The sequence below is a fragment of the Phyllobates terribilis genome, unplaced genomic scaffold, assembly GCF_046119375.1.
Source record: "Phyllobates terribilis strain yellow unplaced genomic scaffold, ASM4611937v1 Scaffold_4__5_contigs__length_816908805, whole genome shotgun sequence".
NCBI classification, from domain to species: Eukaryota; Metazoa; Chordata; class Amphibia; order Anura; family Dendrobatidae; genus Phyllobates; species Phyllobates terribilis.
In genome coordinates, this window is record NW_027362764.1 from 353,655,088 (window position 1) to 353,680,864 (window position 25,777).

At 43.0% G+C, this 25,777-nt stretch overlaps 1 protein-coding gene across 2 annotated transcripts; it reads right to left on the minus strand.

Annotated features, from left to right (window-relative positions):
* Positions 1-212: 212 nt before the first annotated feature.
* ALG2 (ALG2 alpha-1,3/1,6-mannosyltransferase) lies at positions 213-25,772 on the minus strand. Of its 2 annotated transcripts, XM_073678409.1 has the most exons (3): positions 25,456-25,740; positions 6,197-6,527; positions 213-1,286 (listed from the first exon to the last, which is right to left on the minus strand). In XM_073678409.1, exons 2-3 carry the CDS (start codon positions 6,506-6,508, stop codon positions 384-386), a joined length of 1,215 nt encoding a protein of 404 aa, XP_073534510.1. In that variant the 5' UTR covers positions 6,509-6,527; positions 25,456-25,740; the 3' UTR covers positions 213-383. The 2 variants fall into 2 exon arrangements, with proteins under 2 accessions (XP_073534510.1, XP_073534511.1); XM_073678410.1 differs by lacking the exon at positions 6,197-6,527 and having other exon boundaries at positions 25,456-25,772.
* Positions 25,773-25,777: the final 5 nt, after the last annotated feature.

Consider the following 25,777-nt stretch of genomic DNA (forward strand, 5'->3'; position numbering starts at 1 on the left):
AGCCATATGCACACCTTAGTTTGGTCAACATTTTGCACGAGTATGTGTCAACCAAAACCAAAAGTGCATCAAAAAACACCAAAGAGGTGCAAATCTCTCTCTCTCTCATAGATTTTCCTCATTTATAGTATCCTGATTTTGGTTTCACATAAAATACTGCAAATCCTGACCAAATAGTAAAGAAGTATGAATGAAGACTAATTCTTAGACTCAAAATTATTTACTTTTCAGTAAAACTTCAGGTTCGAGTGTGACTACCTTCAGGCCATCGTTCAATTTCAAAACTAAAAAGATTCCTTTGTTTTAAAATGTTCAGTGCAATATTTTGGTAGTTTCTAATAGCATAAAAATATTTATCCATACAGACATTTTTTGGGTGGACTTCATTCCATCAGCTTACATACGTAACGGTACAACTGATATGAAAATGCATCAGACGAAAACTTTTCCATAACTCTTGCATGTCCAGACTTTCCCACTGTTATTCTAAGGGAAGGATCCTTAATAAACTTTTCCATTGCATCAGAAAAAGCTTCATGTGAAGGCGCACATAAAAACCCTGTGACATTATTGACAACAGACTCCAGTGGACCACCTGAGTGAACAGCTATTACTGGACAGTACATGTACATAGCTTCTACTGGGACAATCCCGAAATGTTCATTGCTCGGAGTATATAATATACATGTGCAATTCTGAAGAAGACAAAGCTTTTGTTTATGAGAAAAAGATCTTAAGAAAGAAACATGGCTGCTAATGTCATATTTAACTGCAAGTTGGGTGAGTTCTTGATAATGCTCAACATTCTCTGTCACTCTCTCATCGTATCCCCCTGCCACGATGAGGTGAACCTTCTCCCAGTCCTGCAAGCTTACTTTATCACGAAGAGTACACAGAGATTCCAGTGCAAGTTTATGGTTTTTCTTTCTCTCATATCTGTTGATGGAAAGAAATACAATCTTTCTCTTAGCAGGTACAAATTCAGTAAGACCATCAGAAACACAAGGCTGGAAGTTGTCAACATTCAATGATGGATATAAAACATCGGGCTCTATATGAGATAATGATGTAAATGTTTCTTTAAAGATTTTAGCAGTGAACTGACTATTGACTAGAATGCAGTCAGCCATGCCAGTAGTCTTCTCTTCAAACCAGTCAAGTGGAGCTCTATAGATCTTCTTAGCCACTGATACTCTCTGAGTAAGTAACTGGTCTGGAAAATGGCAATAAAATAAGACACGTTTCGGATTTCTGGCCAGTTTGAAAATTGGAATGCAGGCAGACACCTGGGGAAAAAAAGCAACATTAAAAACCAAGACATAGTTCTGTAACATATACTAAGCACTATATTCAGATGTATTTTTTGTCTTGTGGTAAATATTTGATAATATATCAACAAACGATGTTAAGGCATGTTCACACGTGGGGAGTAGACTTTTCTGCATGTAAAACCAGAGTGTTGGAAGGATAAATGAGGGTAAAATATGCACATATTGATGCATTTTTACGTGCATTTTTTACCATTCATTTGAAAGAATCGACATACTGCACATTTGAAAAATGCTTTGATGGCTCAAATTCACAAAGAGAAATAAGAAGAGGGTGCATAAGATTTCAGAACTTTCATTCACTTTGCTGGTATTTATCAGGGAAATATTAATGTCAGGAAAATGTTCATCCATATTTGCCTGACATACATGTTCACCCCCCCACCTTATTCGCCTTATGCTCAGCACAAAAGTCCTAATTAGCACTGTCATGAGGGATGCCTTACACAAACAAAGGCCAGCCAAGAACTGTGCAAGAGAACTAAAATACAAATGTATTTCCTCTTAACACAGATCTGAGATAGATTGACACCTTCTCCAGGCCCGAGTTTGAAGGAAAGAGGAAATTGTTCGTTAAGTTCAACAATTTCCGGCCACCAGCCATAGCCAGGCCGACTCCAAAATAAAATATGAAATATTGTGAGTTCCATAAGTCCGACAGTAACGGGACCTATATGTTTAGTGACCAAATCGGCCCAGGAATGTATATGTAGTTTTCCAGGGCTGTAAGCAAAATCAGCGAGCTGTAGCGCAAAAACACCAGAATAGCAGACTGCGACTATGCGATGTGTGGTCTCTAACTGAAGATAAGGGAAAAAAAATGGCGTCATGTGCACCTTTGTGCGATCAACGAGTTATTGCAAAAGTTAGCGTTTTTAATAAAAATGTACAGGCTGGAGACCAGCCCACACGATCTCACCACAGGGGGAATGTGGCCAGATAAAAGAACCCATGGATATTACAGAAGCACTCATTGTCAGGGGGGAATAAGAATTAGAAGCAACGGGTCCTGTTCGATAACAGCATAATCCAACTGGGGAGCCCCTTCTCCACCTATACTGAACCGTCTCAGTGATCGTATAGTGTAAGTTATCTTCTTTTATCCTGTTTATTTTATGTAACTGCCCATGTATTTTAATGTCTCCTTTGTAACATACTTGTATATATTTTTCTTGAACACTGCCTCCCTTTTGGATTAAATATAAAATTTAATAGTCCTGTTTCTTTTGTTCTGTAATCGTTCCCTTCCCCGAAGCCATACCCGCTACCAAAACACAGGCGTCCAGCCAGGTCTGTATTATATTTCAAACTCGGCCGGTGGTGGCAAGGAATAATAATCGGGCTATCGTGAAGCTGACAGTGACCGTACGGAGGGCATTAAACACGGATTCCAGGCTTTGGAACCCAGAGGTGTGACGCCATACGCTCACTGGTCGCTTACCGATACCTACGCAGCGAGTAGTCTGGATCGCTTGCTCGCGACTCCGGACGAAATACTGACCGCGTGATGGCACGGTGAGATATTGCGTGATCTCCCCGGTGCCGTCCCTATGTTTTGAATTCCTGACAGTATTGAAAAGTGCACCTGTTTTTACCCTCGGAAACCGTGTGAACAAGCAGTTCTAAGCGATTGTTAGATATACATAGTAACTTTGTAAGGACTGACAGGTCCATTTTGGAGATCTTTGTTTTTCCTTTTTTCAGCATTGCATTCCAGGACCTGTAGTATTTGTATTTTTTGTCGCTATTTATGGGATGAGTTGTATTAGTCAGTGACAGCATTTTATGGTACATTTAACTTATAACCTTTTATTAATTCTATGGGGGAAAAAATTGAAAAATAACAATTCTGCTGTTTTTGGATGTTTCAAGTTTTACGCTATTCATGTGCTGAACACAAAGTGTGTACTTTATTTTATGGTCAACCTAATTATTGCGGCAATTAAGTTATGTAGTTTTGCACTGTATTACTTTTGTACAACATACAGTTCGGAAATCAAATTATTTGTTAGTGAGAGCAATAGGTTTTACAATTTTTTATCAATGGAGCTGTATGAGGACTTATCGTTTGAATGACAAGATATAGTCTTCAGTGATACCATTTTTGATCACTTATTACATTTTTTTGAAGGTGGAATAAACAAAAGAAAAAGCAATTCTGCAGGTCAATAAATAATGACAATACCCATTTTGTGTGTTTTTTTGTCTTTTCCAAAATAAATTATGGGCACAAACTTTTTTGATCACTTATTTCATTTTTCTGTCATGTTGGATGAGCAAAAAAATAGCATTTCTATTAATGTTTTTAGCATTTTATTCTAACAATGTTCACCGTGTGGGATAAATAATGGTTTTAATTTACAATATAGGTCAATATATGTTGCTACATTTTAAAGGGGGTGTTCACTTTCAAGAACCTGTGCCCAAAACTGTGAAAAATACATAAAATAAACTCAGCAGATACTCAACATCCCCGGGTCTAGCACAGCTCCTTGCAGTTGCTCAAGTCTTGGTATATTGGCTGGAGCAGTGATATATGGGACCAGCATACAGCACTGCTCAGAGACTGGCTATAGCTTTGATGTGCTCTCTTGACATGTAACACTGGAACCAGAGCAGCCGCTAGATACAGGGAGGGCAAGGACCTTCTGAGTTTTTCATTTTAGTCATTTTACAAGGTTCAGGTGCCCACTTTCCTGAAAGTGGACAACCTTGTAAAAACAAAAACCTTTTTGCATTGTATTCTGAGAGGCATAACTTTTTTTTTTTTAGTTATTTTCATTTACAGAGCTCAATGAGGGCTTATTTTCTACATAGCAAGCTGAAGTTTTTTTATTAAGTGGCAGGACAAACAAAACAAGCACTTCTGGCATTCATAATTCCAATTTATTTTGTGGAGCTTATCATGTGGAATAAATAGTGATATAGTGCGCATTACCAGACACAGCAATATGAAATATGTGACACTTATAAAGGGCATAGATTGAAAACTTTTGTATTGGGAAAACTGATTTTTTTCCTTATTAAAGGGGTTGTCTGTCCACTACTAGGGCAACCCCTTCATAAACTAAATGTTCGGCCACAATAAAATAAAAACACCTATGCTCACCTTCTGTGCTGGCTCCGTTCCAGTGGTGTCGGCACGAACGGGCCTGGGGCTGTGATGCAGTGGAATGACACGTGATGCCCGACGCCCAATCAGTGCTGGCATCACTGTCCCCGCCTTTGTATAAAACTGAATAGGAAGAGGGAGCGAGGGCTGCAGCTGATCCTGGACTTCATATTCAGTTTGTACAAAGGCAGGGACAGGGACGGCAACGCTGATTGGGCATCATGTGTCATTCCACCGCATCACAGCCCAGAGACCGCGAGTGATGACACTGTTTGAACGGATCCGGCAAGGGAGGCGAGTATAGGTGTTTTTATTTTATCAGGGGCAAAACATTTAGGTTAATAAGTGGTTGTCTTAGTAGTGGACAACCCCTTTAAAGAATCACTCCAATCAAAGTTTTACCCTCTTAGTATATATAGTGCACTCATCATATTATGTAGCACTGTGTACTTACAATTGTTCATTTTGCCTTTCTACACAGTTAATCCTTCACTTTTCTCTGCTCTATACAGAAATAGGAAGTCCCTTTTCCGCACATGAATCATTCCCCTCTTCAACTCCTCACCCAGCTGCTTGGCTCCCACCAAGTCAGGGACTTTTGCAGTGACTCATGAATCATACAGGGAAGAGAGACCTCTTGTTTCTATATAGAGCTTAGAAGGATTCAGCTAATCAGTTTTTAATCTCATGATGTCATAGACCTAATGGAAAACAGAAGAATTAGCTGGGTAGAAAGGAAAAAATAGCAATTGTACATACACCTTGCATTATAATATGGTGATCGCAATATATTGATAAAAACTTTGAAGGGAGTGCTTCTTTAATCTCCCATGTGGACTACACATGTGATCTTATGATCGCGATATGTAAAACACTACTTGTATAGAGCAGTGGATTATCCAACAGGTTAGCATTTGATTGAGAAGAAGCCCATCAGATTCCATCTCCATTTTCAGGTCTCCAGTTACCATAAAAATAATTTCACCTGACGAATAGGTGTAATTTAAAACTACAACTAATTCTGCAAAAAAACAAGTCAATAAAAGAGCTTTTGATGATGGGATGGGGTGGGAGATATGGCTCTCAGAAGAAAAGGAAAAAATAAAACAAACCTATTCTGAAGGGGTTAAATGATAGCAGACGGAATTGTATGCAGCCACAGTGTAATAGCCGCGACTGGGCTGTGCAAATGAGACTTCGTTCACAAAATGTAAAATCTCACTGATAACGGTCCAATGGGCCTAGGCTTAGCAGTGCCCACTGCATATTCCTTTGCCAACAGCTACTTTTCCTGAAGCAAGTTCGATGCAATCAGGCCTTTATCGACAGGAGTGGAGTTGCTAGGTGTGTAATTGTCTCCGACTTTTTTCCCCTTCGCCGTGCATCATAATGAGCAGTCCATATCTGGACTTGATAACCACGCAATTTAAATTCAACAACTGCGTTAACTCCTCCAAGTCCAAGGTTTCCCGGTGTCTGCTCCTTTTTGTCACCTTCTTTTCCTTCTGTTTCTCTAAGGCCACGGCCCCACTATCAGTATTTGGTCAGTATTCTGTCAGTATTTTTTCTCAGGAGTGGGAGCCACAACCAGGTGAGGAACAATCAGAGAAAAGGTATAATAGAAACAAGTCACCAATTCTGCATTTATAACCCATTTCTGGTTTTGCCTCACACTCCTGAGAAAAAATACTGACAAAATACTGATAGTGGGGCCGTGGCCTAAGGGTGATCTACTAGGTATAAGCAAAAAACTTACCTGGTCACAAAACACAACATCAAATACTTCTCCACTGAGGAAGAGTATGTAGAAGGCCAGAAATATCATGCGAATGTATGCACACAGAGCTAAACATCTGCCAAAAAAACTTCGAGGAAGCCAATCTCCGCAGCATCGAATTGAGATGCCCGACTCTATTGTCTCTGAGAAACAATGATTCACATCATAATGTGCCGTCCATATCTGAACTCGACAACCACGTGATTTAAGAGCAAGTGCCGCATCAACAACCAGTCTCTCTGCTCCTCCAATTCCAAGGTCTGGATGAATAAACAGCACAGATGGCTCCATAGTATCAGCTGTGTATAATCTGTGTGAAAATAAATATGATATTATTTAGGTTTCATGAATCGCCAACCTTCGGAATCCAATTTACAGATAATGTAGAAACTCAAGGCAGAACTGCAGCAAAAATATATACAGACACAGCTAGATAGGTAGCCTGAAGGTTCGGTTACTCTACAGCTACTCCTCCTGACCAACTTCCGCTGCAGAGCTTCACTATACATGACTCTGTAGTGAGGAAGTACTTGGCATTTCATCCAGCATAAAACCCATGACCGATTCCCTTTAAGGCTGTGCCCCATCAATAAGTATTTGGTTCGATTTTGATATTGCAGATTTCTGCACCTATTAAATAAGTTGGGGTATTACTGTTTTTTTGTGTTTTTGATGCTGCGATTTTTCATCTCTTGTTGGTAGGTCATGTTTTAACCCCTTAACAACCACCAATACGAATTAAAATGGCGGCCATCAAGGAGCCTTATTCCCTCATTGACGTTTTAACATGGCAATTGGGAAAAAGGCTGTAGAGCACCCCCAATTTTCCCTATTGGTTCCTTTTGATCACTGTGATAAACTATCACAGTGATCAAAAGCAAAAAAAAAAAAAAAATCAAATCCCCCTTTGTCACCCCCTTAGTTAGATAAAAATTGTAAAATAAAAGATATTTTTTTTTTTCATTCTTTGCAGTTGGGGTTAGGATTATGGTTGTGTTCGGGTTGTAATCAAGGTTGGGAGTTTTTCAAAAGTAAAGAAAAAAAAAATATGATGACGATATGACGACTAGGGTTGAGCGCAAGTGCTCGCTACTTGAGTTTGTATCAGGTGCTCGGGTATGCACCGAGTATTGTGTGCTCGAGTGACATGCTCGAATCTTCGCCCCACGTTTCGTGGCTGTTACACAGCCAACAAAAAAAAAAAAAAATGCGGAGATCGCCTGCCATACATTCTTAAGCTCAACACTAAAAACAATATATCCAATATGACAACCTAATGTTATCAAATTCTGAGTCGTACCTCTGGGTTCAAAATGTTCACTATACCCCTTGATAAAATCCTTGAGGGGTCTAGTTTCCAAAATGGGGTCACTTGTGGGGGGTATCCACTGTTTAGGCGCATCAGGGGCTCTCCAAACGCGACATGGCGTCCGCTCTCAATTCCAGCCAGACAATTTTTAGTCAAAAAGTCACACAGTGCTCGTTCGCTTCTGAACTCTGCCGTGTGCCGAAACAGTGTATTTTCCCCACATATGTAGTATCAGCTTACTCAAGAGAAATTGCACAACAAATTTTGTGATCCATTTTCTCGTTACCCTTGTGAAAAAAAATTGGGGTATGTAGTAAAATTTTTGTGAAAAAAGTTAAATGTTAATTTTTTCCTTCCACGTTGCTTCAGTTCGCTGAGGCACATGAAGGGTTAATAAACGTCTTGAATGTGGTTTCGAGCACCTTGAGGGGAGTTTTTAGAATGGTGTCAGTTTTGGGTATTTTCAGTCATTAGGCCCCTCAAAATCACTTTAAATGTGATGTGGTCCCTAAAAAAAATGTTTTTTGTAAATTTTGTTGCAAAAATGAGTAGAGATAAGCGGTGTTCGACTAGAACTGTTCGCCAATCTCAAATTGGAGCTGTTTTGGGCGGTGTTCGAGTTGTTCGACGAACGCGAACAATTTGCAAAAAATTTGGCTGTTCGAGGTTATGTTCGATAACTGTTCGTGCACCAAAAGCGTGTCCTGCATGTCTGGCGCTATTTAGAGCACCAATCATGCAGGGATTGTCTGCCACGCACTGTAATACCACAGCCATGGTGGTTGTGGCATTACAGTGGTTGCCCAAATCGATGGGAACAATGCTCACAGTGAAACATGAAAAGCCGGCAATTCAGCAGCGACATACACCGGTACCCGACAATTTAGAACCGAAAGAATAGAGTATCACACATAGATTAGATACATAGAAACATGTCAGTCACATATATAAGGAGTACAGTGACAGTGTTGGTTACTGTACTTGTCATTTAGTGTTAAAGGATTTATTTTAAAAAATATTAGTGTTTTCATACACCGTCTCTTTAAAAAAGCCGGCCAGCAATTCAGCATCGGTACCCGACAATTTATAACAGAAAGAATAGAGCATCACACATAGATTAGATAATAGAAACATGTCAGTCACATATATAAGAAGTACAGTGATAGTGTCGATTACTGTACTTGTCATTTAGTGTTAAAATAAAGGATTTATTAAAAAAAAAAAATTGGTGTGGGGTTGCCCGTAATTTTAGTGTCTAGCGGAGGTTAAGCAGACGGCTGGGGCAGATGTTTGAAGCCTGAGAAGGGGGCAATACCCACGGAGCTTCCCAGGCTACTAATATCAGCCCCCAGCTGAATACCTAGCCTTTACTAGCTATTAAAATGGGGGACCCCCAAAAAAATGACGTGGGGTCATTTCATGGCACCCTTCCTGGGGTATTAATATCAGCCCCCAGCTGTCTGCCTAGCCTTTGCTAGCTATTAACCGGTTCCCGACCGCCCACTGTACATAAACGTCCGCGCTGCCTGGGCTCTGTGCAGCGCGGACATTTAAAAACGGTGGGTGGTCTCGCAGCGCTCAGGACCCCCAGGGTCCTGCAAGCGCTGCGATTCCGGTGCAGAGCATTAGCTCTGACAGGGAACATCATCGGGACCTGATTGGATCAGGTCCCAGTGATGTTAACCCTTTGCTGTCTTCTATATGCTGCGAACTATAGTGATCGCGGCATATAGGAGACAGCAGGAGGAGAGGGGGTCGTCTTACTTACCTCTCCGAAGACCTCCGATTCCTTCCAGGACCTGGGGTTGCTATGGCAGCTGGAGGTCACATGACCGCCTCCAGCTCTGCCATATATGGTGTCCTGTCTGGCTCAGCCTGCAAGCTGAGCCAGACAGGAGACTCTGACTGAAACAGGGAAGATCTCATGTAATGTAGTGTAATATATGTCTATTACATTACATGAGATCAGTGATCAGAAAAATAAAAATTAATGTCCCATACAGGGACTAAGTAAAAATGTAAAAAAAAGTAAAAAAAAAAGTTTTTAAACTGTTAAAAAAAAAAAAAATCACAAAATAAAAATAAATAAATAAAATATTAAACCAATAAATCCGTATATTTTTACAAAACCAAAAAAAGAACACATATTTGGTATCGCCGCGTCCAAAACAACCCGAGCTATAAAACTGTCACACTAATTAACTCCTTCTGTGCACACCGTAATAAAAATAAATAAAAAAACGGAGCAAAAAAATATGCTTTTTCATCATATCGCCAAACAAAAAGTGGAAAAAAATGCGATCAAAAAGCAAAATAGAAATAAAAATGGTACTGCTGAAAACGTCATCTTGTTCCGCAAAAAACAAGCCGCCATACAGCTCCATCAGTCGAAAAATAAAAAAGTTATAGTGCTCAGAATAAAGCAATGCAAAAAAAATATTTTTTTCTATAAATTTGTTTTATTGTGTAAAAGCGCCAAAACATAAAAAAATATACAGTAAGTGTAGTATCGCTGTAAATGTACTGACCCGAAGAATAACGCTGCCTGATCACTTTTACCACACGCAGAACGGCATAAAAAAAAACCTCAAAGAACAATTCCTGAATTGGTTTTTGTTAATTTTACCTCCCAAAAAACGGAATAGAAAGCGATCAAAAAATGTCACGTACCCAAAAATGGTACCAATAAAAATGTCAACTCGTCCCGCAAAAAACAAGCCATCACATGACTGTCGGCCGAAATATGGAAAAATTATAGCTCTCAAAATATGGTGATGCAAAAACTAGATTTTGCAAAAAAAAGAGTCTTTTAGTGTGTGACAGCTGTCAGTCATAAAAACCCGATATAAATCTGGTATCTCTGTAATCGCACCGACCCGAAGAATAAAGTAATCTCATCACTTATACCGCACGAGGAGCGGCGTAAAAAATAAAGAAAACCAATTCTTCACCTGCTACTGATTTGTTTATTATGTCTCCGAAAGATCGCAGTAAGGCTCTGCTCACATTTATCCTGCGCTCTGCGCTGAGCACTTACAGCAGAGTTTCCGTGTAAATCTCTGAAATACGTGATTCAGCCAGAACCCATGACGGAAGATTCCCTGTAATGAGGCAGATATAGACCACTGTGGACGCCGTCTAGCCTGGGATCCCACGGTGTCATTTGTTTTAGGCGTGCATAAAAGTGCGGTTGGCCAGTTTTGTGCACTTCTGAAAAAAAGGACACCGCTAAACAGAGGCCAGACGGAGTCCAGAGTAACTCTGCTGACTCATTACAGTGAATGGATCCCGCAGGGGTTTCATCTGAATTATATCACTTGGAAATTTAGATGGAAACCCCGATGTAAGTGCTCAGCCTAGAGCGCCGGATAAATGTTACATAAAATGTTGCTAATAAAAGCTTCAACTCAGTCCTCAAGAAAAGCTAGTCCCCACTCAGGTCCGTCATCTGTTAAAAATATAAGGGACTTCCAAGTTACTGGTAGCAGAAAGGCTCTGGAAAAGCTAAATGGCCCTTGCCCCCCAAAAGAAATTCAGAAAATTTTGTGCTCCCAAATCCAAATGCCTATTCTACAATAATTTGTTCTCCAATTGTCAAATAGCACTCCGTCCCCCCCAGATCTCGCCGTATGGCTGAGCGGTATGATACAGCCACATATGGGGTATTGCCACTTTTAGAAGAAATTGTGTGACACATTTCGGCACCATTTTTACCCATTGCCCTGTGTGAAAATGTAAAATCTGAGGGTAAAATATTTTTTTGTGGCAAAAATAGAATTATGCTTTTTTCACTGTCCAATGGTATAAATTTAAAAATTAAAAAATACTCACTACTTCCCTAGATGAATTCCTTGAGAGGTGTAGTTTACAAAATGGGGTCACTTGTGGGGGTTTCTGCTGTTTCGGCATGTCAGCGACTCTTCAAATCAATCGTCAATCGTGACAGCGGTATTTAAGTGCTGACAAGGGGGGTCTTGCGATGAGAATCGCAGGTCCCGATGGTTACCATGGTACCCTGAGATCATGTGATTATCCCAGGGTACAGTGGCCTGTGAGAACCAGCAATAAGCTGGATCTCACCAACACAGTCAGTGAGTTCAGTGACTCACTGACAGGTCTCATGCACTGCAGTACAGGAGTACTGAACTGTATGAGACCAGCAATCAAAGTGACAATCACACATGTCCCACAGTGGAACTTAGTGAAAAAGTAAAAAAAATGCATAATAAAATATGTAAAAGAAAATTTTAAAAAATACAAAAAGTGCACACAAATCACTAATATCCGTTTCGCCGCTCAAAACGCAGCGTTTGTAATAAAACAAAAATAAATGAAAAACGTACACATAATTGGTCCGGAACGACCTGCTCTATAAAACTGTTGCATTTAGTCCGTTTGGCGAAAGCCGGTAAAAAAAAAAAAAAAAAAAAACTAAATTTATTCAAGTCAAATGGTGCGGTTACGCCGTGGGTCACACACAGCAGCCACCACGCGCTTTCCCTCTCCTCATTCATTGGGAAAGCGCGCGGTGGATCCTGGGTGTGACACGCGGGGTAACTCCGCCCATAGCCCAACATCCACCGCGGGGACCGCGTCACTGATATCACGCCTCACTTGACGTGACATCAGAGGAGGCTGCAGCCAAAGGTCAGGTGATGCCTGTGAGCAGCCAGCGCTAGTGCCGATCACAGGCTAGAAAAACAAAGAGGTATTTACAAAAACACTTATCTGAAGAGGATAAATACATTGGGGGATATTTGGGCCATAGTAAAAAAGTAATGGACAACTCCTTTAACCAAAAGGGTGGTTTGCACGTTAATGACCAGGCCAATTTTTACAATTCTGACCACTATCACTTTATGAGGTAATAACTCTGAAACGCTTCAACGGATCCTACTGAATCTGAGGTTGTTTTTCGTGACATATTGTACTTTATGATAGTGGTAAAATTTCTTCGATATGACTTGCGTTTATTTGAGAAAAAAAATCGTAAATTTGGCAAAAATTTTGAAAATTTCGCAATTTTCAAACTTTGAACTTTCATACCCTTAAATCAGAGAGATATGTCACACAAAGAAGTTAATAAAGTAGGCATTAGACCTACCGGAAATAGGTTTTCCAAGAGTCCTTCATGACAGCACCCTCAGCAGGATGTCCTTCCTATCTCTGATAGGGACAGGAAACACAGAAGAGTTTAAAAGGCCCCCCTCCACAAATACCTTCAGTGATTTTCAAAGTACCACACCAGGATGGATGCAACACTATTTTATTTAGCTTCCTTCTATCTTATGTTAACATCACACAGCAGAATGGAATATTAGTGGGGTGGGGGGGGATTTAATAGGTGCTGTCATGAGGGAATCCTGGAAAACCTATTACCCGTAAGTCTAATGCCTACTTTCCAGGAAGTCCCTCCTGACAGCACCCTCAGGAGATTACCAGAGTATACATTCAGAGAGGGATTATAGCTTGGAGGACTTTCCTTCCAAAAGCCATTTTTTGGTTAGACAGAATGTCCAGTTTATAGTGTCTGCAAAAGTTGTTTAAGCTTGTCCATGTTGCAGCCCTACATATTTGATCCATAGATGCACCTGCTCGTTCTGCCCATGACATGGCTATTGCACGAGTAAAATGGGCATTAATATTACCAGGATGAGTTTTTCCTTCTGAAGAATAGGTTAGAGGTATCACAGATGTGACCCACCTTGCCAGAATAATTTTTGAAGCCTTTTTCCCTTTGTTTCTGCCTCTGAACTGTACAAACTGGTTAGAGTCAATTCACCAGTTTTTTGTTTCTAAATATTGAAGAACTACTCTCCTGACATCTAGGCAAGGCTAGCTCTTGCTCATTTTTATGGTCCTGACAGAAAGAGAGTAAAACCATTTCTTGATTCATGTGAAACGGTGTTAACACTTTTGGTAGAAATGCTGGATCAAGTCTGAGGATGATACAGTCGTCCAGAATCTTTAGGTAGAGTTCCTTTATTGAGAACGCCTGTATTTCCCCAACGCGTCTCGACGTGGTTATAGCCATTAAAAAGGCAGTCATGAAGGAGAGAAATTTTTCACTTGCCTCCCCGAGGGGTTCATAAGGTTGTTGGCACAGGTTACCTAGGACTGCATTCAAATCCTAAGGAGGGATATGAGTTTTTACTGTCAGCCTCATTCTCATTGTGGCTTTAATGAACCTCTCAATCCATGGATGACGTGCTAGGGGAAAATCCATGAAGGTACTTAAAGCTGCAATCTGCAACGTTAGAGTCTTAAACCTTTGTCAAAACCAGCCTGCAGGAATTCCAATACTTCTGGGATGTTAGGAAGGACTAGAATCTTCCATTGTAGATTTCCCGTATAGTGTATAAAACTTCTTCCATATTTTTGTGTAGATTGCTGATGTTACAGGTTTTCTACTATTTTTCATTGCTGATATTAGCGCGTCTGAGAGCCCTTTGGACTTTAGGATTTGCCTTTCAGGATCCAGGCTGAGAGTTGTAGAAATTTTATCCTGGGATGGTATAATGGTCCTTCGAAGAGTAGATCCTGTCTCTCTGCCAGAATGATTGGATCCTCCAGGGCCATCTTCTTCAGTAAAGGAAACCAGCTCCTCCTGGGCCAGAAAGGTAGGATTATTATTACCTTGGCCCAATTTTCCTGCATCTTCTTTAACACTAAATGTAATTAAGGGTAGAAGAGGAAATGCGTAAGCCAGGTCCATGTCCCATTTCTGGGACAGAGCATCTACTCCTGTTGGTCTGTCTCTTGGGTTGAGGGAGAAAAAGTCTTGTTTTTGTGTTTTTTCAGGTGGCGAAGAAATCGATTTGAGGAGAACCCCATCTGAGTTCTATGCGACGGAACTCCTCCCAATTCAACTCCCATTCTGTTTGTTGTATAATTTTTCGACTGAGGAAGTCTGCCACCGAGTTCTGAGACCCTTTCAGATGTATCGCCGTTATTGAAAGTACAGTCTTTTCTGCCCACTGAAAGATTTTATTCGATAAGGCTTGCAGTTGGTGAGGTCTTGGCCCCCCTTGATGTCTGAGGAAAGCCACGGTTGTCATATTGTCTGACAGGACTCTGACATGTTGATGTTTCAGATCCGTCTGACATGTTTTCAATGTTTTCCAGACCGCTAGGAGTTTTTAGGTTCGACGATACAGGAATGTATTGTGCCTGCCAGGTACCTTGTAGGTACTGATCTTTCACATGTGCTCCCCAGCCTCTGCTACTTGAGTCGGTGGTAAGGGTAAAGAAGGGGGTCAACTTCCACATAACTCCCTTCTCTAAGCTGGTTCTTGAAAACAACCACTTCAGAGACTTCTTTGCTGTTCCTGACAAGGTTATCTTCTTGTCCAGACCATCCATCTTCCTGTTTGAGGACCTTAGGATTTGATGCTGAAGAGGTCTTGAATGAAATTGGCTCCATCGAACCGCAGGTATGGAGGCTGTCATCAGACTGAGGATTCTCTGATTGCAACCTTTGATTTCTTTCCAAAAGCAATGATTCTGTCTCTCAGATCTGTTCGTTTTTCTTCCGGAAGGAAAGACATCTGTCGTTCTGAGTCCAGAAGAATCCCTAGAAAGATCTTCCTTCATCCCAGTAACAAGTCTGATTTTTTTCCAGTTAATAATCCAACTTAGATTCTTTAGAACTAAGGTGGTTGAGGATAAACTGGCTCTTAATTGCTGGGAAGAGTCTGCAATTAAAAGGACACCATCCAGGTACTGGACAAGTAGAACTCCTTGCTCTCTTAAGAAAGCCATAACTTCGGCTACTAGATTGGTGAAAACGCGTGGGGCCGAGGAGAGACAAAACGGGAGGCACCTGAATTGATAATGCTGTATGTTCTGCCCTTCTTTCAATGCGAATCTCAGAAATTTCTGACTGTGGGAATGAATGGTATATGCCACCATGTTCTCGCTGACCAGGGGAATGGTGGAACTGATGGATTCAGTTTTGAATTTTTTGTATGCCACCGACCTGTTTAACGACTTTAGGTTTATAATTGTGCGGTAGTCGCCGCGTTCCACTGCACCTGTATCCGGAAGTGCCGCTTACTCTTCTCCCCTGCAGCATCATGGACCCAGAGCCCCCTTTGCGGGGGAAAACGGTCCACCTCGGGAGCCACCACTCGACTGGCCAGGCTGAGGGATCCCTTGTCTGGCGGAATGTCGGCCTCCGGACCGTGGCACAAGAAAGCGGAGGAGTGCGAGGACCCCATCCCGATCCTCCTGCGTCCGGCATCAGGAGCTCCTGCTTACTGGAGGTGAGTTGTCTTCTGCGTCCTGCCTCTGATAGGGACAGGAAAAACACTGATGGTATGGGTGGAGGGGGGCCTTTTAAACTCTTCTGTGTTTCCTGTCCCTATCAGAGATATGAAAGACGTCCTACTGAGGGTGCTGTCAAGAGGGGCGTCCTGGAAATAACATTTCCCACATGTCTACTTTATATCAGCACAATTTTGGAACAAAAATGTTTTTTGTTAGGAAGTTATAAGGGTTAAAGGAGTTGTCCACTACTATTAATAATTGGCCATTCTATTTTTATGTTGAAAAGAAGCATCTTTGTAAATACCTTGCGTTGCTCTTACTGCCTGTGAGCGGCTGCTCACAGGCAAAATTTGTGGGTTAAGGGCATGAAAATTGAAAGTTTGAAAATTGCTAAATTTTCGCCAAATTTCCATTTTTTTCACAAGTAAACGCAAGTCTTATTGAAGAAATGTTACCACTATCATGACGTACAATGTCATGGAAAAACAATCTCAGAATCAGCGGGATCCGTTGAAGCATTCCAGAGTTATTACCTCATAAAGTGACAGTGGTCAGAATTGTAAAATTTGGCCTGGTCATTAAGGACATAATTGGCTCCGTCCTTAAGGGGTTATTCTTCTTAATTTAACCCCTTCACGACATGTGCCGTAAATGTACTGCGCATGCCATATCCCCCCCTTTGGTGCGGGAATCGCGATCCACCCACGGCTGTTAACTAGTTAAATGCCGCTGTCAAACTCTGACAGCAGCATTTAACTCGCTTTTCCGGGAAGCGCGTTGTTGGCTCCGCCTATCGGCGACCCCGTCGCGTGATCACGGGTTACCGATGGGTTGGCATGACAAGCCCTGCTACAGTATGTCTAACAGAGGTGATCGGACAATCGCAGCTGAAGCAAGTAAAAAGTAGAAAAAAATGTTTTTAAAAATATGTAAAAAAATGTAAGTTTAAATCACCCCCCTTTTGTCCCATTTAAAATAAAACAATAAAAAAAACAAATATACACATATTTGGTATCGCTGCGTTCAGAATCGCCTGATGAATATAATTTTTTTTTTTTTATCAGATCGGTAAACGGTGTAACGATAAAAAAAATCTAAAAGCCAGAATTAGGTTTCTCTTGTCGCCGCAACATTGCAATAAAATGCAAGAACAGGCGATCAAAAGATCGTATCTGAACCACAATGGTATCACTAAAAAAAGTCAACTCGGCGCAAAAAATAAGCCATAACCCGGCCACAGATCCCGAATAATGGAGACACTATGGGTCTCGGAAAATGGCACTTTTTTTAAACAAATTTTGGATTTCTTTTTCACAACTCAAATAAAAAAGAACCTATACATGTTTGGTGTCTACGAACTTGTAATGACCTGGAGAATAAAAATGGCAGGTCAGTTTTAGCATTTAGTGAACATGGTAAAAAAATAAATAAACAATTGTGGAATTGCACTTTTTTTGCAATTTCACCGCACTTGGAATTTTTTTCCTGTTTTCCAGTACACGTTATGGTAAAACCAAAGGTGGCGTTGAAAAGTACAACTCGTCTCGCAAAAAACAAGCCCTCACATGGCCATATTGACCGAAAAATAAAAAGGCTATGGCCCTGGGAAGAAGGGGAGCAAAAAATGAAAATGCAAAAACGGAAAAGGGCTGCGGCGTGAAGGGGTTAAAGGGGTGTTATGAAACACTAAGTAATTTTAATTCTAAATAACGCCATAAACTATATTAGAGAATAGATTAGATTAATTAAAAAAAAATCAGCTAACTTTCCATCACTAAAGTAATTGCTTTATTTATTTTTACTACTTCCTTTTTGATGATGCTTTGTTTGAGAATGCCAGAGCATGCTCAAAGCGTCATTAGGGGCAGAGGATGTGAAAAGTCATCAGTGACCTCTGTTTCAAGGGCAGGGCTAGTCCCTTGCTTTCTCGCCGGCTAATTCTGATCTAACAGTTTTCAACTAACCAGTCATGACTTACTTGTAAAAATAATAATAATTTATGTTTTGTTTCAAATGACAAGTCATTCTAATAAAAGACTGAGCCTTTATGTGATATAACAGTCATTTAGATCTATACCCTTAGGCAGTGTGCCCACTATGCGCTTTTTAAGCGTTTCGCAGCGGCAATTCTGCTGCAGAAACGTTTAAAAACGCTGGGTAGAAGGTCTGCTATGTTCCCCAATGATAATCTGCATGTGCTGTGCACATGCTGTGGAAATTTCCACTGCGGAAAAATCCATAGCACTACCAATTATTTTGCGTAATCGCGGCGTTTTCGCTGCCATTGACTTGCATTGAATTGCTTAATATCCGCATGACTACATGTACACATGCGGATATTAAGCAATTCAATGTGCGGATGGTACCCGAGTTTGGAGAAGAGGAGACTCTCCTACAGACCCGGGTACCATAGTACCTGTTAAAAAAAAAAAGAATTAAAATAAAAAAATACATTATACTCACCTTCTGATGGCCCCCGGTCTTTTCTCCGCAGTGTCCGGTCTCTTGTACGGCTTGCGATAGTCTAAAAGGACCAGCCATGACGTCATTTAGTCAAGCGGCATGTCACGCGACCGCTGTTGTCGGCGGTCGCGTGATCTGTCACATGACTAATTGACATCATGGAAGGTCCTTTCAAACCACCGCGAGCCGTACAAGAGACCGGACGCAGGGGAGAAAAGACAGTGGGCCATCAGAAGGTAAGCATAATTTTTTTTTTTTTTTTACCATTTTTAATCTTTTTTTCAGCTATTAACTTGGTCACACTATATAAATCCATGTCGGTTGCATGGATTTATATAGTGTGACTAAGTTGTCAAGCACTTTCCAAGTGATGCTAAAATCGCTTGGAAAGCGCTTGTCAACCCGCATGCGGAAATGCATGTGAAGAACGCTTCACTTACGCTTGTCCCTGGCAGGAAAAACGCAGGTAAAATCCGCATGCGTTTTTTCTGCAAGAGAGATGCAGGAACGCTCAGGAAAAATCCAGAGCATTTCTGCATCGTGGGCACTTAGCCTTACCTTGTTAACCTAGAAGACGACTAAAACCCCTATGAAATAATCACTAATTTCATCATCTTGACTCCAAATGTAGTTACTAAAAAGTAATTTCTGGAACCAAGACCTATCCCCAGTAATATGGACACAATGTGATGCCCCCAATATGCTCATCTTGTTTCCAGGGGTTCAGAAAGCTTAGGATTGTGAAATCAGCATCATGTTTCTGATGCAGAAAACAAAGGCCCATATTGGCCTCCAACAACATTCTCTTCTGTGTACTGATCCCCCTCATTTCCCCCTAAGTTTCCAGGGTACAATAAAACAGCAGCCTACGTACACGCAAGATGTGTTTACAGAGGTCTGTATGTCAGATGGAGACCATAACTGTTGCCATTTGACCCCTATTTAAATGGTAAATGTCAGTATACTGCCAAAAATATGTATGGATTCAGGGCTGTGGAATTTGAGTCGGTGTCCATATTCGTGGAGTATAAAATGGACCAACTCCTAAAATATATAATAAATTGGTACAGTAGTACAATGCAGGATGTGCTGTAAATCTTTTATAAGAATTTTGGAAAGGTATGAAGTGTAGTGATGGGCGAGCACTAAACTGCTCGGGTGCACGATGCTCGGGTCGAGCACATTGGAATACTCGGGTTTTCGACCAGAGCAACGAGCCCAATGTAAGTCTATGGGAAACTCGAGCATTTTTCAGGCGGCTCCCCCCGGCGGTCTGCAGAGGGCCTAAAAATTGCCCAAATCGATGGGTACAGTGCTCAAATGACATGGGGACAGCATGGGGAAGACCCCTGGAAGCATTTCTGACTCCCAGGTCACTTCTGTCAACGTTGTCAGAGGTATTACGCCACTTTAACGGACTCACAATAAAACATACAAAAGCTAAACCAAAATGGATTTTCCTGGGAAATATGTTAATGAACATACTTTCCAGGGTAATGACTTGTATATAAAGCAAAATAAATAACCAAAAACAAAAATGCTCCTCCACACCTTGGGCTATGTTCACATAGAGCATTTTCGATGCGTTTTTGCACTTTTGCATTGCTTTCAACCGTGACAAATGCATTCACCAGGAAATGTCATTTTAACATTTTACAACCTTATCTGGCCATGTGGTGTGTGAGATATCATCAGACACATCGTGTTTAATTTATGAAGGAGGGACTCTGAAAGTCACAAGCACTATTTTTATAGGGCCATCAGGCGGCCCTCACTATTCTTAGAGAGCCATCAGCCGGCTATGTTTTATTGTTCCCATTACTAAAGAGTGGGTCTCCTATACTGTTATTGTGTATGCAGTGAGTGGCACCCCAATACCCCTTTGAAGAGACTTAGAGGAGGGCCTCCTGAAAACAATGTTCCCATTATTAGAAAGTAGGTCTCACATTGTGTTTGCCTATGCAGTGAATGCAAGGGTTGCCAAAAATTTGGAGGCACTCCAATGCCCTTTGGAAGAGACATGGAGGAGGGCCTCAAAAAAAGGTTCCCATTAGAAAGGAGCGGGCCTCCTATACTTGTAATGCCCATGCACTAAGTGTATGGGCTGACAAACATTTACCCCTGGGGAGTATACATGAACATACTGTATAAAAAATTTTTTTACGGGCATCATAAACACCCTTTAAAAAAATGATGTGGGTATTGTATCACGGACCACGGTCACCCTGGTAATATAGTGGTGAATAAGGACAAGAGCAAATAGCCAAAATCAGGAAGCGTATATCCATGTGTGGGTGTGAAGAGGTGCATGGGAATACACCTCTCAAAAAAAAAAGACACTGGATTTGAGTTGGTTATGCTGCTATCATTCGGTGGTGTTGAGAAGTCTGGCCCAATCCAGCCCTTGTTCATTTTTATAACAGTCAGCCTGTCAGCATTTTCAGTTGACAAGCGGATGCTATTATCAGTTATAATTCCACCAGCGGCACTAAAAACCCGCTCTGATAAAACGCTGGCGGCAGGGCAGTCCAGGACCTCCAAGGCATAGAGAGCCAGTTCATTCCACGTATCCAGCTTGGATACCCAATAATTATAAGGGACAGAGGAATCATAGAGGACGTTGGTACGGTCGGCAAGGTACTCCCTCAGCATCTTCCCAAACTTTGCACTCCTTGTGACAGTACCTCGTGCCTCAGGGCTTGTGTGATGGGAGGGGCTGAGAAAATTCTCCCAGAACTTTGACAGTGTTCCCCTGCCTCTGCTGGATTGGAATTGTGTCTCTCTCGCCTGTAGTCCTCGGTTGTCCAACGAACTGTGACCTCTGCAGTCAGCGTTTTCAGATGGGAATTTTTTTAATAGTTCCGCAACAAGGGCCTTCTGGTACTGCCACATTTTGTAGACCTGTCTGCCTCAGGAATAAGAGATATAAAGTTCTCCTTGTAACGTGGGTCTAGAAGTGTCACCAACCAGTAATGACTGTCACCCAAAATTTTGAGAACGCGAGGGTCATGGGAAATGCAGCGTAAGAAACTCAGCCATGCGTGCCAGACTGCGAACAGGCAAGATTTCCGTGTCCTCACCAAGAGGATGACTGACCATGCTCTCCTCCTCCTCTCTGTCCTCTGGCCATCCACGCTGAACAGACGGTATGACAGCTGTGCAGGTAGTACCGTCTATAGCGCATGAAACTAGCTCCTGTTCTTCCTCCTCCTCCTCATTGTCACCCAATCCACATTGGGATGAGATGAGGCTTGGCTGTGTGTAATCTCCCTGTATGGTTCCTTGCTCCATCTCATCGTGCTCCGCCTGCAATGCATCCTCTTTGATTGTAAGCAGAGAGCATTTCAGAAGACAGAGAAGCAGGATGTTGACGCTAAATATGGAGTCATCGCCGCTCACCATCCCGGTGGAGTTCTCAAAGTTTTGGAGGATGGTACATATGTCTGACATCCATGTCCACTCCTGAGGTCTTATGTGTGGAGTCTGAACTGAATACCGACAGCCTTGTTGATGCTGGTACTCAACAACTGCCCTCCTCTGCTCACAAATCCTTCCCAACATCTGCAGTGTAGAGTTCCAATGCGTGGGGACATCACACACCAGTCAGTGAGCCGGAAGCTGCAAATGCTGCTGAAACACTGCAAGGGCGGCGGAAGCTGTAGGTGACTTTCTAAAATGGGCACACAGGTGGCATACTTTAACAAGCAGATCCGGCAGCTCCGGGTAGGATTTGAGAAACTGCTGAACCACGAGGTTAAGCACATGGGCCAGGCATGGTAAGTGTGTGAGCTTGCCTCGCCGCCACCAGGTTCTGGCCATTGTCACACACGACCATGCCTGGCTGTAGGCTCAGCGGTGTGAGCCACAGATGTGCCTGCTCTTTCAGAGCTGTCCACAACTCTTCAGCATTGTGCGGTTTGTCACCTAAGCATATTAGCTTCAACACAGCCTGTTGCCGCTTGGACGAGGCAGTGCTGCAGTGCTTCCAGCTTGTGACTGATGTGGATATTTCGGAGATGGAGGCTGAAGAAGAGGAGGAGGCTGAGGTGCAGGAGCTGTAGACTGTGGGGGCAACCCTGATTGACCTAGGGCCCGCAATCCTTGGCGTCAGGAGGACGTGTTCCGTCCCAAGGTTCGACTGGGTCCTGGCTTCCACTATGTTAACCCAGTGTGCCGTCAGCGAGATGTACCGTCCTTGCCCACAAGCACTTGTCCACGTGTTCATGGTTAGGAGGACTTCCCCGGTAACTGCGTTGTTGAGGGCACGCCTAATGTTTTGGGACACGTCCTTGTGTAATGCGGGGACGGCACACAGGGAGAAATAGTGGCAGCTGGGTACCAAGTGACGGCCGCCGCCATCAGGTTGCGGAATGCTTCCGTCTCCACGAACCTAAAAGGCAACATTTCGAGCGCAAGCAGTGGTGAAATGTGGGAAATTAGTAGTGTAGCCTGTGGGGCGTTGGCTGCGTATTTGCACTTGCATTCCAAGGACTGGGGTATGTACAACTGAACACTGCGCTGGGACAAGGACGTGCTTCCTGATGCTGCTATTTGAGAGTGTGCAACGACAGGTGCAGGGCAGGAGGCATCTTCACATACACCATGGACAGGGGATTGGCTTGCATGCACAACAGCGGAAGAAGCAATGGTGCCACCCGCAGACACTGTTCCTGGACCCTGGAGTTCGGCCCACAAAATCGGATGCTTTGTTGCCATGTGCCTGATCATGCTGGTGGTGGTCAGACTGGTCGTTTTGCCACCCCTGCTGATGCTGGCCTGGCAGGTGGTGCAAATAACCCTAAAAAGGCTATCGGCAGAGTCTTTAATAAACAACCAGACTCGGGAAGACCCAACAGTTGTACTGGCAACTTAACTTCCTTCGTGTTAGTGTTATGGAGAACTGTTGCCTGCCTTCTGTCTGCGACCATCACACAGCGTCTTCCTGCCTGTTGGGGTGCTCTGCCTTCCCCCCCACTGTGTGCTGCTGTCCTCGCTCTGCATGTCCTCCTGCCAGGTTGGGTCAGTTACTATATCATCCACCACCTCAGCTTCCACTTCCGCACTCTGGTCCTCCTCCTGACTTTCTGCCAATTTTGTCTCATCATCGTCCACCTCGTGTCACTTTCCTACCGTCACCTTCGTGTGACCGTGACTGCTCAAATATTTGGGCATCGCTATATGCGATCTCCTCTTGCCCCGCTTCAAGTGGACCAGGCGAGAGGCCGGAATCTATAAATGGAAATGTGAACAGCTCTTCAGAGTGTCCAAGTGTGGGATCAGTTGTCTCCGGGCACTCAGCATGGTGGGAGGAAGGAGGATCAGGGTGAGGAATATGCGGTCCAGACTCACAGCTACTGAGACTTGACCGTGTGGAAGACAGGGTGGTGGTGGTGGCTAAGTGACTGGAAGCATTATCCGCTATCCAACCAATAACCTTTTGACACTGCTCTGGGTTCAATAGTGGTGTGCTGCGGTCCCCTAGGAATTTGGACAGGAAGGTCGGGCGAGAAGGTGTGGGTGTTTGTTGTGGCACAATTTCCGCTTGCCCACGGACTCGGCCTCTGCATGCACCATCACTATCACGTCCAGTTCCCCGTCCCTTGCTCATTTTAAATGGAGGACAACATCTTCCATGCTCACTACAAATGGCTGAATTTGGAGCGAAGCTATATGTAATCCGTGTGTTGGAGAAACCACAGTTTTAAATACTTGCCCTGTGGGTAACTATTTTCAACAGCAAACTGGTGCCAAAAACTTTGCTGACACACTGAAAAAAAATTTGAATGGAGGCCAAAAATGTCAGTATTTTTGGCGCAATTATATGTGATCCGTGTGACGGACGAACCACAGTTTTAAATAGCTGGATTTTTAGCATCGTAATATGGAAAGGACCTGGCTGTATTCTGCAGTGCCAACAAGCAAATGGCGCAGAACAACGGTGTTCTCTGGATTGCTTTTTAAGCAAATAATGAGAATTAAGATCCCAAAAAAATTATTCCTGGCCCCTGAGACCTGGGCCTTTGTCTAGAAATATCTAACAGCAGCACAAGGCAGAACTGGAATGAAGCCTCTTGTGCTATATGCACTGCAGTCTGCTATATACACTGCCTGCCTGATATCTCTGCAGATGGATTAGTCCTCAAAAAGGACTGTTTGTTGAGATGGATATGTGTAATGTACTTGTTTTCTCCCTACCTAATACACAAGCAAATCTCTCCCTACACTGTCTGATTCTGGAGTGACTGTGAAGAACACAGCGGCGCCAGGTCTGATATAGACCTGATGACGCTGTGCGGCCAGCCAATCACTGTAATGCCACAACCAACATGGCTGCGGCATTACAGTGTGTGGCAGGCAATCCCTGCATGTTGATTGGCGCTCTAAAGAGCGCCAAACATGCAGGTAGGGGACCCGATCATCCGCCCGAGCATCTCATAAGTACTCGGCGAGCTCCGAGCCCTGGTTTACTGACTCCACAGCCCTGCTAAGATTTACCACAGGTTGGATATGGAAGAAAAAAAAAAAACACGTCTGTTAAACAGTTTTCGTATTTGTCAATGGATGACGTTCATGATCAGCATCCATTTAGCGTACCTCCGCCACGAGCCAGCAGCCGCTCAGTGTACCTCCGCCACGAGCCAGCAGCCGCTCAGTGTACCTCCGCCACGAGCCATATGACAAACCCACTAAATGGGCTGTGTTTAGTGCCTACAGGAGCACCCCACTGTATAACCTCCTGGTTAGCGCTGGCAGGGCGCTTCTGAGGATTGGCACAGCTCAGCCGCTGCCCTTAACTGTCCAATGTTGGCACGTAACCTAGGCAACAAGCAGCAAATTGGATTAGTAAAACATCTCTCCATTCACAGACCTGAGGATTTTTAATAAGAGGTAGACTGCAGTTATAATTGCACCTGTGGAGACAACCCTGTAAGCTGATCCCTCGATCCCCTATGGATAAAATACACTAGTCCATGGTGTACCAGTATCGAGATGTCAGCCCCATAAAAGGCAATGGGCAGATTAATGAAACAGTCCAGATACAAAAGCAGAAAAATGTGGACAGCGTGCTGAGCAAGAGGGCGACTGGTTTTTTTAGTTTCAGAACTCGGCGCCATGGTTGGCCATAGGCCAAGCTAAACGGATTAGACACGGAAGAGAAACCAGCAGTGAAGGGACCCCAGAGTCTGCCTGTACTCACATGCTTAGGGACAAGACCGTTCACAGCATGGCCTGCGTAAGGGTCCAGACTCCCCCCAGACACCTGCAGTCTGACAACACGCTCGACTCGCATGCAGACCACAGCCGCTGACGTGTCCTCTGCTCAGAAGCCATAGCATACACAACCGGTGTGCACACGTGTTATGTGTCTCCAGTCTGTCAGCCATTATAACGGAGGTATTTCCAACTGCTTGTAGTTACATTGTAGCTTCGATAAAATGTCTGCCGCTGCCAACGTGTACTAGTCAGGTAGAGACAAACCTATCCGGCTACGTCACCTCTACTGACTAGAAAGAAAACTG

Excerpts from the sequence above, each read along its gene's own strand:
- ALG2 (XM_073678409.1), bottom strand. The coding sequence starts at position 6,508 with ATGGAGCCATCTGTGCTGTTTATTCATCCAGACCTTGGAATTGGAGGA. Across the intron at positions 1,287-6,196 it reads ATGTTGTGTTTTGTGACCAG|GTGTCTGCCTGCATTCCAAT; the intron begins GTAAGTTTTTTG and ends TTTTTTCCCCAG.